This window comes from Macaca nemestrina, chromosome 15, assembly GCF_043159975.1.
Source record: "Macaca nemestrina isolate mMacNem1 chromosome 15, mMacNem.hap1, whole genome shotgun sequence".
Lineage (NCBI taxonomy): Eukaryota > Metazoa > Chordata > Mammalia > Primates > Cercopithecidae > Macaca > Macaca nemestrina.
This window is the reverse complement of record NC_092139.1, coordinates 27,935,850-27,948,372: the sequence shown is the minus strand read 5'-3', so window position 1 is coordinate 27,948,372 and position 12,523 is coordinate 27,935,850. Positions and strand designations below refer to the sequence as shown.

The 12,523-nt window shown below is 58.5% G+C and overlaps 1 protein-coding gene across 2 annotated transcripts in view; it reads right to left on the bottom strand.

Annotated features, from left to right (window-relative positions):
- MTCL2 (microtubule crosslinking factor 2) overlaps window positions 1-10,581 on the bottom strand; it is a 91,637-nt gene extending 81,056 nt beyond the window's left edge. The window contains exon 1 of one of the 2 annotated variants that reach the window (XM_071079359.1): window positions 9,681-10,581. In XM_071079359.1, the coding sequence (XP_070935460.1) occupies window positions 9,681-10,367 (687 nt within the window). In that variant the 5' untranslated portion in view covers window positions 10,368-10,581. The remainder of the gene's footprint in view (window positions 1-9,680) is intronic. The other variant, XM_071079358.1, reaches the window with a different exon arrangement.
- Window positions 10,582-12,523: the final 1,942 nt, after the last annotated feature.

The window sequence follows — 12,523 nt, the reverse complement described above, 5'->3', positions numbered from 1 at the left end:
TGCAGTCCAAGCAATCCCCGATGGGAGAGGAACCTCAGAGAGGTCAAGTACGTTGCCCAAGGCCACACACAGTTAAGTGGCACAGCCAGGATTCAGGTCCAGTTGGAGCTCCTGTAAGCTGGACCAGACAGTCTTATAATGAACAATGGTGACGATAACAATAGCTAACATTGACAAGTGTTTAATGTGTTCCAGACACTGGACTGAGACAGAAAGGCCATTATCTCTTGCTCAGTGATGAACCTTAGAGGCAGGCGCTATGACTATCTTATCCCCATTTCACAGGTGAGCAAACGGAGGCCCAGGAAGATGAGGTCTATGCAGCCAATCAGGAGTGAGCCTCCCAGATCCGTCTGGTACAGCTCTGCATAGGAGACTACAGATGCTCTATCAGGGAGGGGTGTGTGTGTGTGTATGTGGTGTTTGTTGTTGGTAAGGAGATGCCCAGAGACCACTGCCCACCAAGGCCACATCTGGCTTGTCATTGTTGTCACTGTCCCATTCAAGGCCTTACCTGGCAGAGCAGGGACATATCCACAGGCCCTACGGCCTCTGGGACATTCATGTCAGGAAGCGCCTGACAGTTTCCTCCCATCCTTTCCATGTGAACAGGAAGGAAGGCAGCATCTGGACCTGGATGTGTTTAAAACATCCCCCAAACACCTTCTGGGTTGCAGCGAAATCTCTAACTCAGAGCAGGGGTCTGAGGTCTTTAGGGATAGAAGGCAAAGCTCCAAAGATAGTGGCCTAAGACCACACAGCCTGAAGCTCCAGGACACCCCAGCACTTTACACCCCTGCCATTCCCCCTGCCTGGCATCCTGGAGAGAAGCACAAGACCCCAGTCTTGCCTCTTGCCACTTACAGGCTGCATGACCTCTAACTAGCCCCCTAACCTCTCTGGGCCTCAGTTTCTCCCTTTGTAAAAGGAAGGAGCTAAACACCCTGGAAGGTCCCTGCCCTCATGCAGGGCAAGGTGGGGCGGTGGTGGCATGAAACCTGTCATTACCCCATTAATAATCTAATCACCATCACGGTAAATGCTCCAAAGGAAGCTCCAGGGAACTCCAAGGTGTCCGACACAGGAGCCTGGCCTGGGGAGTTGCTGCTGGGGCTGAGTGCTCTAAGGTGGAGGAAGAAACTAAGGGAAAGAGCCAGGAACTGCAAGCACAAAGGCCAGGTGGCAAGAGCACGGGACAGAGGCTGGGGTATGTCCCGCATGCACCCGTAGAGCTTGGGCTGGGCAGGGGTGGGCGAGGCTGCGGGAGGCAGGACCACACAGGCTGCTCCACCATGAGGCAGGGTCAAGGAGAGGCTGGAAGAGGAGAGGCTGGTGCAACCGACTCAAGCCCAGAAGATCCAAAGCAGGCCTGGGCCCCAACCAGAGTAAAGATGTTCAGCTAACCCAGCCTAGCTAGGGAACCCCAGACTTTTTTCCATAGAGGCTGAGCTTTTCCTTGTGGCTCAGGCGATGAGAGATGATTCACCTCCATTTGAGAATGAGGGGCCCCCAAAGGTGTCCTTCCATTAGCAAATGTGTATCACCAGTTACTAAGCTGGTGGCACTAGCCTGGGTCATTCAGGGAAGAGTGACACAATGCCGTAGGGGAGGGGAGGGGGGACACAGACAGGGAGATATGTTTGGGGGTACCCAAAATGCAGTGCAGCTCTGTGCATACCACTCAGACTGATGCCCCAAGCCAACACCCACGGGGGGACACCCAGAGCCAAGCACAGCCCCTGCTGTCAAGGACCCAGCTTAACCTGGGGTCACCGGGGTCACACCAGGGCCAGATAGAACAGGCAAGCGCTTGGCTGTTGGGTCCTTCCGAGGAGCCAGACCTCGCTAATGGGACCCGTACATGCACTCTTTCTCTTATGGAACCCTCACGGCAACATGCGCAGCAAGGACATCCACATCCCCATTCTACAGATGAGGAGACTGAGGCTCAGAAAGGGAAAGCTCAGAAAGGAAAAGGCAGAGCTGGGATTCGAGCCCAGTCAGCTTGGCTCCAGATCACAGTGCTCTCTCCCAACCACCCTGGACCTCAGAGAAGGAAGGGCTGGCCTGCTGCTCCCACCCGCTCCGACCCCCTGCTGCGCCCCACTGCCGCAAAGCAGGCAGATGCAGTGCTGACTGAGGCCTCCAGTGATGCCAGGGTCAGCCTGGCATGGAGCACCCCAGCTCCAAGTTCCTTCCGGCACCAAGGGGAGTGAACGTGACCACGGATGAGGTCATGCATGTGGGGACTAGGGGAATGACCTCAGTGAAAAACTTGGCTGCTGGGCAGGCCCTTGCCTTGAACTTAGCTGCGCCCCTCCCCTGGGGGACTCTCTCTCTGTCCAGAGGCTATGCAGGACATGGGGCCTCCTCTCCTCCTCTGTGCCAGGATGGTGCTAGGTGCACAGAACACCTGAGCTCTCAACCTCCCAAGCGCCCCACTAGAAACGATCACATCCCATTTTACAGGAGGAACACGGAGGCTTGAGGAGGGACCATGCAGGGACAGCATGCACAGGGAGAAGGTGACACAGTGAAGTTTGGCTCCAGACTTGACTCCAGAGGTGGAGTTTGCCCCTGAGACCACACAGCGTTGCTCTCCTCTCCGGCAGGGCAGGCCTCAGGCCCAGGGCTGCAGACACATAAAAGGAGGTGGCTGCAGGTTTGCTGCCACGAGACCCCTCCTAGCAAGGTGCTCACACGGCTTCGGCCTGGCATTCAGTGCCCATCCCAAGCCGGCCCAACTCCCCTTCCCAGACTCTCCTCAACCCTGCCAGCTCCCACCACTCCATCCAGCTTTTCTGTTTCAAGCCTGTGGTCCACCTCCAGGCCCTGCCTACTGCCTTTCACTTAATTGCACACATATTTATTGAGCTCCTACAACGTGGCAGGCACTGTTCTAAGAGCTGGGCACAGAGACAGCCACTTGAGGCTAACTCCCCAGCTCCAAGGACACCTCCTTCTCCAGGAAGCCTGCCAAGCCCCTTCTCTGAGCTCCCATACCTCCTCTAGCCACCTCTACCCTGGCCTCCATCATTCCCCAGCCAGAACTGGGCACCCTTTACAGATGGGAGTGGCATGGCCCTCCGCAGCCCCCAGCAAGGGAACAGGGGGAGATAGGGCCAGCAGGAAATTCCAAGGAGATTAGAAGGGAGTTGCCCCCGGGCAGTGTTTCTTCTGTGGGCAGCCTGACAATCAGTCCACTTCACTCGGCCCCACTGGCCCTGGGCATCAGGGACCTGGGGGACTTCAGTGCAGCTTCTTCTGACTTCAAGACCTACTAGCCCCCAACCACCCACCACCCAGGATCCCAGGACCCCCAGCTCCAGAAGGTTACAAAGTCAAGCCCCTGGCCACACTCCTCAGTGTTCCCAGCAGCCTTGTGGAAGGAAGCCTAGTGAGCCACTAAAAACAGTTTAGTTTGTACACATTAGCTCCAGGGAGACACAGACCAGGATTTCCTGTTTCTGTGTGTGGATGAAATGTCACAGCCCGCGTGTGTGTGTGTGTGTGTGTGTGTGTAGGTTCCCTGGTTTGAGAGCCTCTGGCTCCTGTTGGCAAATGCTACATGCCTAATGTTTGCATGCCAGACTGTGCCGTGTCCCTGCTGATGTGCATGTGACTGTGTGTGCTATCTGTGTGTAAATGTCTGCGTGGGAGTCCCCTTGGTGGGTGTCTGTAAGCCTCGGGTAAGTGTGCAAGTCTCTGCTGCTCTCTTTGTGGAAGAGGCAGGGGAGGTACCTGGGTGGTGAGCTTGTGCCTGGGCCAGCCTGGCAAGCGTAGATGTGTCGACTTCCGTGGATGCTAGTGTGTGTGTATAATGTCTGCGTAGGTTTGTATCCCCGCCTTCATGTGTACTTCTGATGAGTCTGAGTGTGTCTGCAGGATGTCAGTCTCTGGGGCATATCCGGGTGTGTCTGGGGGTGTAAGAGGTGTATATGAGGATGTGTTTCTGACCTGGGGGTTGCAACAGGGTCTCAGCCTCCATTGTGTCTGTGTGGTGATGCGTGGGTGTGATGGAATGGGAGTTGTGTAGCTGCTTGGGTGTGTGCACTTCTCTGAGTGAGCATCCTCTCTAATATGTCTGGAAGCGTGCTTCCGAAAGCATCCAACACCAGCGAGTCACTGGATGGGTCTGTGAGACATGTGCCAGTGGTTGTGTGTCTCTGAGCTTGAGCTGTGAATACATATATGTGCATTTGTATATACAAGAGAGAGTGTGCCCAGGGACACAGGCTCGGCCCCTGGGAGGCTGAGGCTGGGCCTCAGGATAGGGAGCAGCCAAGAGTTTTGCTGACTGTGGTAACCTTGTCTCCTCCACCCAGTGACAGACTGGAGTCCTCCCCTGTAGCTCCTGGGAGCCGAGAAGAGAAGAGCTACATGCAGAAGCCTACTACGTGGTCACTGAGTCCAGACACCCAGCACAGGGCCTGGTACCCCGGACCCACTGGGGAAATATGTGTTGAATGAATGAATGAATGCCTGGAGAAACAGACGAGGGAACGGCAATGACTGGGAAGGACACTAACATTCACTGTGCACTCTATCTGCATCCTCACACTGAAAAGGGTCCTCACGGCCCCGGGTGGGCATGCTTGTCCCCCATGTTACAGAAGAAGGAACAATCTCACACGTGTGCACACACAAACGTCCTCCACTAACCCCCACCTCCCCCAGGCTCCGGGCCCCCAGCATGCCTTAGCCTAGAGCCTGGCCCATGACAGGATTCCTCTCACCAACCTGTGTCCCAGCCTAGACACGCTAGTTAGCAACCAAAAGCTCACTGCTCTGGTCACACTGCAGAAAGAACAGGCCCAGAGTTAGACCAACCTGGTTGGAATCCTGGTTATGTAACTTAGAGCCTCCATTTACTGATCTGTAAAATGGCAAGCGGGGATGGATTAGGTGCTTCCTCCAGGCCCTTCTGAGCTGACACCTAGACTGGCTGCACTTCAAACACTCACATCTAGAATCACCCAGGAGGGAGCCCACACACACGGCAGGGAAGGTGATCACACCTTCCCATCCTCCCTGGGGCAGCTACTGATGTATCAACATTCTAAAACTAAGGAAATCCACCCTCCTGCATTCTCCCAGTTCCTCCAAGAATGCAGACACAGACCTCCTGTCTGCCCATTGGCTATGAATAACAACAATTCCTCAGGTGACTTGGGATTTCACTGCTAGCAAAATGTTTTCTTGTCTATTCATACTTCCCTGATTCCTGATGACAATCATATGAGATTGTCCGGGCAGGTTCCATCACCTTTACTTATTTTTTTTTTAAGACAGAGTTTCACTCTGTTTCCCAGGCTACAGTGCAGTGGCGCAATCTCAGCTCACTGCAACCTCCGCCTCCCACGGTCAAGTGATTCTCCTGCCTCAGCCTCCTGAGTAGCTGGGATTACAGGCGCGTGCCACCACGCCTGGGTAATTGTTGTATTTTTAGTAGAGATGGGGTTTCACCATGTTGGCCAGCCTGGTTTTGAGCTTCTGACCTCAGATGATCCGCTCGCCTCGGCCTCCCAAAATGCTGGCATTACAGGCATGAGTCACCGCGCCAGGCCCCATCACCTTTATTATATAGATGAGAAAAAAAGCAGCTCAGAGAAGCCAGGTAACTTGCCCATGGCCACACAGTAAATGGGAGAGTCAGGTTTCAAAGTCAGGTCTTCAGGCTCCAACTCTCAGACTCCTCCATCCACACCCAGTGGGTTCCTACATGTCCTGGTCACATGGTACATGCTTAACGGTTAGTGGTGATGAAAGGCTGGAAGACCTCAGATCACCGGGTCTTTGAAGGTCACAGGTGACGTGTCTGCTCTGCAGCTAAAGCTGCATCTTAGCATCCTGGAACCTCAGTAGTTAATAACCTTCAGACTTCCTTGGCTAGAAGGGACCCAAGGTCAGGCAGCTCAGCTGCAGCCACCACATCAATCTCCCTCTGAACCCTCCTCAAGCAATCATTCCACAAACCCTCTGTCTTTATCCAAGCATGAAAGGTCATCTGGCCTCTTTCTGAATAATTAAAGTGACAGTAAGCTCACTACCTTCTCTGTAGAAGCTCCTTCTATCTTCTCACTGGGAGACAGCTGCCCAATTTATGCTTTCCTCACTTGGGCCCCAGAGCAGGCCACACCAGACTGGAGATCACCCAAGAGTCCTTCCCAGTAGACAGTTCCCAGTGACCCCTACAAGGGGGAGGTAAGCCTGAGCAGGGCCATCCACCAGACGTGGTGGGACCTCCTTCAACTCTGCTCCTGCAGGGGACATTCTGGGGATTTGGAGTCCTTTCCCTTGTACTCAGTTTCCGCATCTTAGAGGCAAAGTAGTCCAGAAAGGCAGAAAACACATCGAGTCTAACAAGCCTGTAATCCCAGCACTTTGGGAGGCCGAGACGGGCGGATCACGAGGTCAGGAGATCGAGACCATCCTGGCTAACACGGTGAAACCCTGTCTCTACTGAAAAATACAAAAAACTAGCCGGGCAAGGTGGCGGGCGCCTGTAGTCCCAGCTACTCGGGAGGCTGAGGCAGGAGAATGGTGTAAACCCGGGAGGCGGAGCTTGCGGTGAGCGGCGATCCCGCCACTGCACTCCAGCCTGGGCGACAGAGACTCCGTCTCAAAAAAAAAAAAAACAAGTCTAACATATGCTGCCGGGCGCGGTGGCTCACGCCTGTAATCCCAGCACTTTGGGAGGCCGAGGCAGGTAGATCACCTGAGGTCCAGAGTTCAAGACCAGCCTGACCAACATGGAGAAACCCCATCTCTACTAAAAATACAAAATTAGCCAGGCGTGGTGGCACGTGCCTGTAATCCCAGCTACTCCGGAGGCTGAAGCAGGAGAAAGGCTTAAACCCAGGAGGCGGAGGTTGCTGTGAGCCGAGAGTGCACCATTGCACTCTAGCCTGGGCAACAAGAGTGAAATTCCGTCTCAAAAAAAAAAAGTCTAACACACGCTTACTCCAAGCCCTGGCAGCCTAGATTCCCGGCTCTGGGACCCGGAGCAAGTCTCTTCCCCACTCTGGCCACAGTTTTCCCATCTGTGGAATAAACAAAACAACACCTCCAGTAATAACCCCTCTGTGGTCCACGTTCAATCTCTGGATTTTGACCCTGCCTCTGTGAGGCTGGCGGCTGGGATACACAGATATCCAGACAAGTTAAGGGGCTAACCCAAATGTATACACAGTGAGAAGTGGCATGGGCTGGCCTTGCTCTCCTCTCTCACCCACACTCCTTCCCCTCTCTGGCCTCAGCGCTGTTCTTGAACTCAACAAGCTCTTTCCAATTTCCCTCAGCCTGAAATCTTCTTACCTCAGCCCCCACCTTTGTGTGCTCCTGGCAAACTGTCCCCTTCACCCTCATTATGATCTGTGTTGTGATTTCTTGTATGACTATTGTTTAATTCCGGTCTCCCCCAAAGCTCTACGAAAACAGACACCTCACCCTCTCTCGTCCACGGCTGTATCCCAGATCTGTGCTGGCACACAGCAGGTTCTAAATAAACAGCGGGCGAATGAACCAAGGAGGGGCCGGGAGAAAGAGCCCAGCCTGCCTTAGGCGATGAAGAGGATCTATTCTGCCCTCACAGAACCCACAAGAGAACAGGCTGGGTGCACATGGAAACGTGTCCCATGCCACTGACAAGAGCAGTGATCGGAGGCTTACTACATACCAGGTGCTCTAATGGCGTTTGCAGGCATCAGCTCATTTAACCCTTGAGGTTGGAAAGCGTGTTACTGTCCCATTTTTACAAATGAGAAATCTAAGGTCCAGGGCTGTTAAGTAACTTGCCAAAGATCAGGCAGTCAGGAAGCGACAGACCCCAGACCCAACAGCAGCACGAAGCCTGAGCCACTGAATGAACAGTGGAAATTACGGCTCCATGCTGGCCCAGATGTGGGATGTCCCCAGCTGGGCCCTGGCCCCTGTGAGATCCCGGGCTCAACCCCCAGCCTCCTGGGATTGTTTTCCCCTTTAAACAGTCATGGGTGCCTCAAATGGACTTTGGGTCGGAGCCTGATGACTTCCTGGGACGGAGAGGAGCCCATGGGGATGGGTGCCTAGGAGCCCTGAAGCAAAGCTCTGCAACCCATCCCCCCCTCACCAGAGTGAGTAGCAGGAACTGGGAGGCAGGGGTGAGGAGCTCAGAGTTTCGGTTAAGCCAATTCAGGCAGCACTCACTGGAAGCAGCTCAGAGCACCAAGAGGGCAGGAGCAAAAGACCCTTGTCCTGGCTGGTCGCCTCCCTCTTCCTCCTCACCTTCCACTTGCCCTCTCCTTACCACCAGCTTCTGAAGACTCTAAGAGCCGACTGAACTCCCAGTTGCCAACACCGAACCGGGCCCTTGGGAAGACATCCTCCCATTTAACAGATGAGGAGACTGAGGCCTGGCTTGGGGAACGGTGTCTCTTGATTCAGACAGACCTTGTCCTTCCACACTACAAGCATTTACAGAACTCAAGCCGGAGAGCAGATCCCGGGGAAAATGGGGAGACAGAGACACAGCTGAGCAAGACACCAACACTCTAATGAGGGAGAAGCCCATTTGGCCAGAATAGCCACAAGGAAAAGTTAAAAGCTAAGTGCTGCAGGGCAGACATAAATCAGCAGCATGCTGTGAGCGCCACGGCCAGGGGCACTCTGGGTGTTGTGCCAGGCCATTCACTGTCAAGAGTCGGCAACATTTCAGCCTCCTCCAAAACCGTGCCCAGCCAGTGGCAGGAGAGCTCAGGAAGCTTCTAGCCTCCCAGGGAGAGGTCAACACGTGCAAGCTGGGCTGTCCCTAAAGTTGCCACAGCACCAGGAAGCGCGCAGATGGAGCCTGGCCGGCACCCAGTAGGTGCTCACATCCACTGAAAAAGCAAAGGCAAAGCCTGCTGTCCGGGGGAAGCCCTGGGGTCCCCACATGGCCACAGGGAAGGCCCCTTCCAGGTGGGCAGCTACCCTCCTCTCACTGGGAACATGGAAAGGCACTGGCCACGAGGGGCCAGTGGAGTTGCTGTGTGCACAAGGTCTGCCCCAGGGAGGGCAAAACACAGCCCTGGGATTTAGGAAGCTGCCTCTGAACCGGTTCTCCCACGACATCATCCTCCAGGCTGTGGGACCGTTAGGCTGGGCGGAAGTGGACTCCAGCCAAGGGGATGTTCCCAGATGTCATGCTTTCAAACTGGACCCGCCCAGAAAGGCAGGCAGAGACAGGCCTGCGCCCGGGAAAGCCCTGGGTAACGACTCAGGGTGGCATTCAGGCCTCTCCTGGGCAGGGGATGGCCACAGGCTTCCCTGGCGGCGGTGCCCACCAATCTTGTCCCAGGAAGGAGAGCCTGGGCGTGGAGGTTCTGGGCAGCTGAAGGCAGAGATCCATCCCTTCCCTGCCTACCCACCCCCAGCCCAGCAACGCCCCCCAGAACGCTCCAAAGCTGTTTTCTCAAGTCCCCGCTCCCAGGTTAGGGCCCTGTGGCCAGTTCCAAGGTGTTTTTCAGGAGCATGCTTCCCAAATAAAGTTGAGGCGGTGGGGAATGAGGGAGCCCCAGATCCACCTCAGAGTGGTCCCCAGAGGGCTTGGGCCTCTTTCTCCGGATTCTTCAGTGGGAAGGAGGGCCGGCTGGTGCCTCAGGCCCGCGGGACTGTGACAGCCGGTGCCCCCCGCAGTCCCCCTTTCCCCCGGGCGCCCCCACCTTGAGATAGTCGTTCTCCGAGCGCAGCTCCTCCAGCTCCCGCACCAAACCGCCGGGCCCGCAGTCCAGCATCTCCTCGGTGAGGTCGGAGAAGGCGAGCGAGGCGCTGAGCGGCAGGCGGCTGCTGCCCACCGACGACGCAGCCACCGACGGCTCGTCCGGGGAGGCGGGCGGCCGCGGGGGCTGCTGCGCCGAAGGCGCCGGCTGGGCCGGCTGCCCTGTGCGGACCCCCGCAGGGCCTCCGGCCGCGGACTCGGCGTCGCTGCTCAGCGCCAGCTCCAGGCCCAGCAGGCGCGCTTCCTCCGACGCGCAGTCCGACACCTCCGAGCTGCTATCCGTGAGGCTGGGAGGTGGCGGTGGCGGTCGCGGCCCCGCACCCGGCCGCGGACGGCCCTTGGCACGGACCCCGGTGCGGACCCCAGCCACCCGCGCCCCCGCGCCCCGTGCCCCGGGCGCCACCGCGCGCCCCTTCTTGTCCGGCCGTGCGGAGGACGCGGCGCCGCAGGCGACGGCTGCGCCCGGGCCTGGGCCGCGGCGGCCCTTAGCCAGCGACCAGCCGGCCACGTCTTTGGGCCGGGCCGGCGACGGCGCGCGGTGGCTCTTTTTCCTCTCCGGGGCGGGCGCGGGTGCGGGCGCGGGCTGGGGACCGCAGCCCCGGACCGGGGGCTCAGTCGCCGGCGCCTCCATCGCGGCCTCCCTCGGCCTCAGCGAGCTGCGCGCATGGCCCAGGCCCGCCCGGCCTCGACGTCCCTGGGGAGGGACCCGGCGCGGCTCCGGCCGCTCGGGCTGCGGCTGCTCTCGGCCCACCTCGGCCCCGACACCGCGTCTCCGCCCCAAGCCCCGCCGCGCGGTCTCTCCGCTGCTCTGGGCTCGGAGAGTGCGGCCCGACCGCCTCCAGGCGCCCCGGCTCCGGCTGCGGCTCCGCCCGGCGCCCGCCCCCTCGGCCTCGCCGCGCCCCCGGAGCGCGCCCGGGCCCCCGCCGCCCGCACGCCGATCGCTCCCTCGGGCTCCGAGTCCGGCTGCGGCCCGGGCCCCGGCTCCGCCCGGCGCGGCCCGCCCCCCGCGCAGCCCCGCCAGCTCCCCGCCCCGCCGCCTCGGCTCGGGGGCGCGCGGTTCCGCGAACAAAAGGCGGACGCGGCGAGAGCGGCAGGGAGGGACGCAAGCAGGGAGCGAGGGAGGGATCTGCGAGGCAACAGCGACCCCCTCGAGGGTCAGGCGGGCGCGGGCAGCCGCTGCCCGGACTCCCTCCTCCTCCGCTCCGCCGCCTCCTTCCCTGCCCGCCCGGGGAACGCACCCGGCGGAGGCGCCCCTGCGCCCGGCGTCCGGGCAGGGCCCGCGAGAGCGGCGGGAGCCGGGACTCCCGGGCCGAGGCCGCGCGGACCTCAGTTCGCAGGAGCCCGTATCCATGCACACCCAGCGCGCCTCGCCCCTCGCCCGGTGCAGAGCGTGCGCGAACTCCGCCCCCTCAGCCGGCACCGCCGGAGCAGCGATCCCATCGCACAGATGCGTAAACTGAAGCCCGGGGTGCACGCGCCAAGCTCACGGTCTAGACGGTGCCGATGGAACCCAAAGCTCACACCTCCCGGGCGCGCTCGGGCCCCCCCTGCCTCAGCTTGCCTCCCCTGGGGTAGGGACCGTGGATCCCTGCGTGCATGTATGGCTCGCGCACCTTGACCGGCGAAGATTACTCCCCATGCGCCCCCCGACCCGGGTTTCAGGCTATGTAAGGCTAAAATGGAAGCGACCTGTGGCCGGGCGCGGTGGCTCATGCCTGTAATCCCAGCACTTTGGGAGGCCGAGGCGGGCGGATCACGAGGTCAGGAGTTCGAGACCAGCCTGACCAACATGGTGAAACCCGTCTCTACTAAAAATACAAAATTAGCCGGGCGTGGTGGGGATGCCTGTAATCCCAGGTACTCGGGAAGCTGAGGCAGGAGAATCGCTTGAACCTGCGAGGCAGAGGTTGCAGTGAGCCGAGATCGCGCCATTGCACTCCAGGCTGTATGACAGAGCTAGACTCCATCTCAAAAAAATAAATAAATAAATAAATACAAAAATAAAATGGAGGCGACCCATTACGAGATGTCAGCCTAGCGGATGCTTTGGAAGGCGGTTTTGGGGGCTGGCATGGGCTGGGACGGTTGCCCTGACCCCACATGTCCCCACCAGGAGCATCGCAGGAGGACTTGAGCTCTGGTGGGTGTGTTTTCTTTCCTCCCGGGCGTCTGGGCGTCTCCTTGGCTCCTGGCCGTGTTGATTTTCCCGTGTCTCTCACACCTTCCCCAGCCCCCACGCCACCTGGCTGCTGTGCCCCATCCCTGAGCCACCGCAGGGCAGAGCTGGATTGAGTCCTTTGCCCCACAGATGGACCCTCAGCCTCAAGATGCCCCACACCCCTTGCCACCAGGAGGGCAGGACTGTTTTTGCCCCTCTGCAGCCTCTTCCTCCTCCTGTTCTCTTCTCCCCCTCCCATTTATCCCCTGCTCTATTTTCCTCCTTCTTCTCCCACCTTTCCCCTTCCTTCCCCCCTCCTTTTCCAAGTCTTCCTTTTCCTCCTCTTTCCCCTCTTCTTCCTCCTGCCAATCCTTCTTCCTTCTTCCTCCCCCAATCCCCTTCCTTCACCTCTGCTGGTGCCTGTGACACAGCAGGCACCAGGTCCACTTCTTTGTCTCTGTCCCACCTCCCCCACACGCAGTGAATACACTCCTGGGGCATCCCCTCTCTCCAGAGGCGTGACTCCATCTGGATCCAGGCGTGTGACTGCTCCTCCACCCCAACGCTAAGTGCCCTCCACGCGGCCAAGTGAGGAGCGGGCACTCAGCAGGCTCTTGGCAAATACTTCC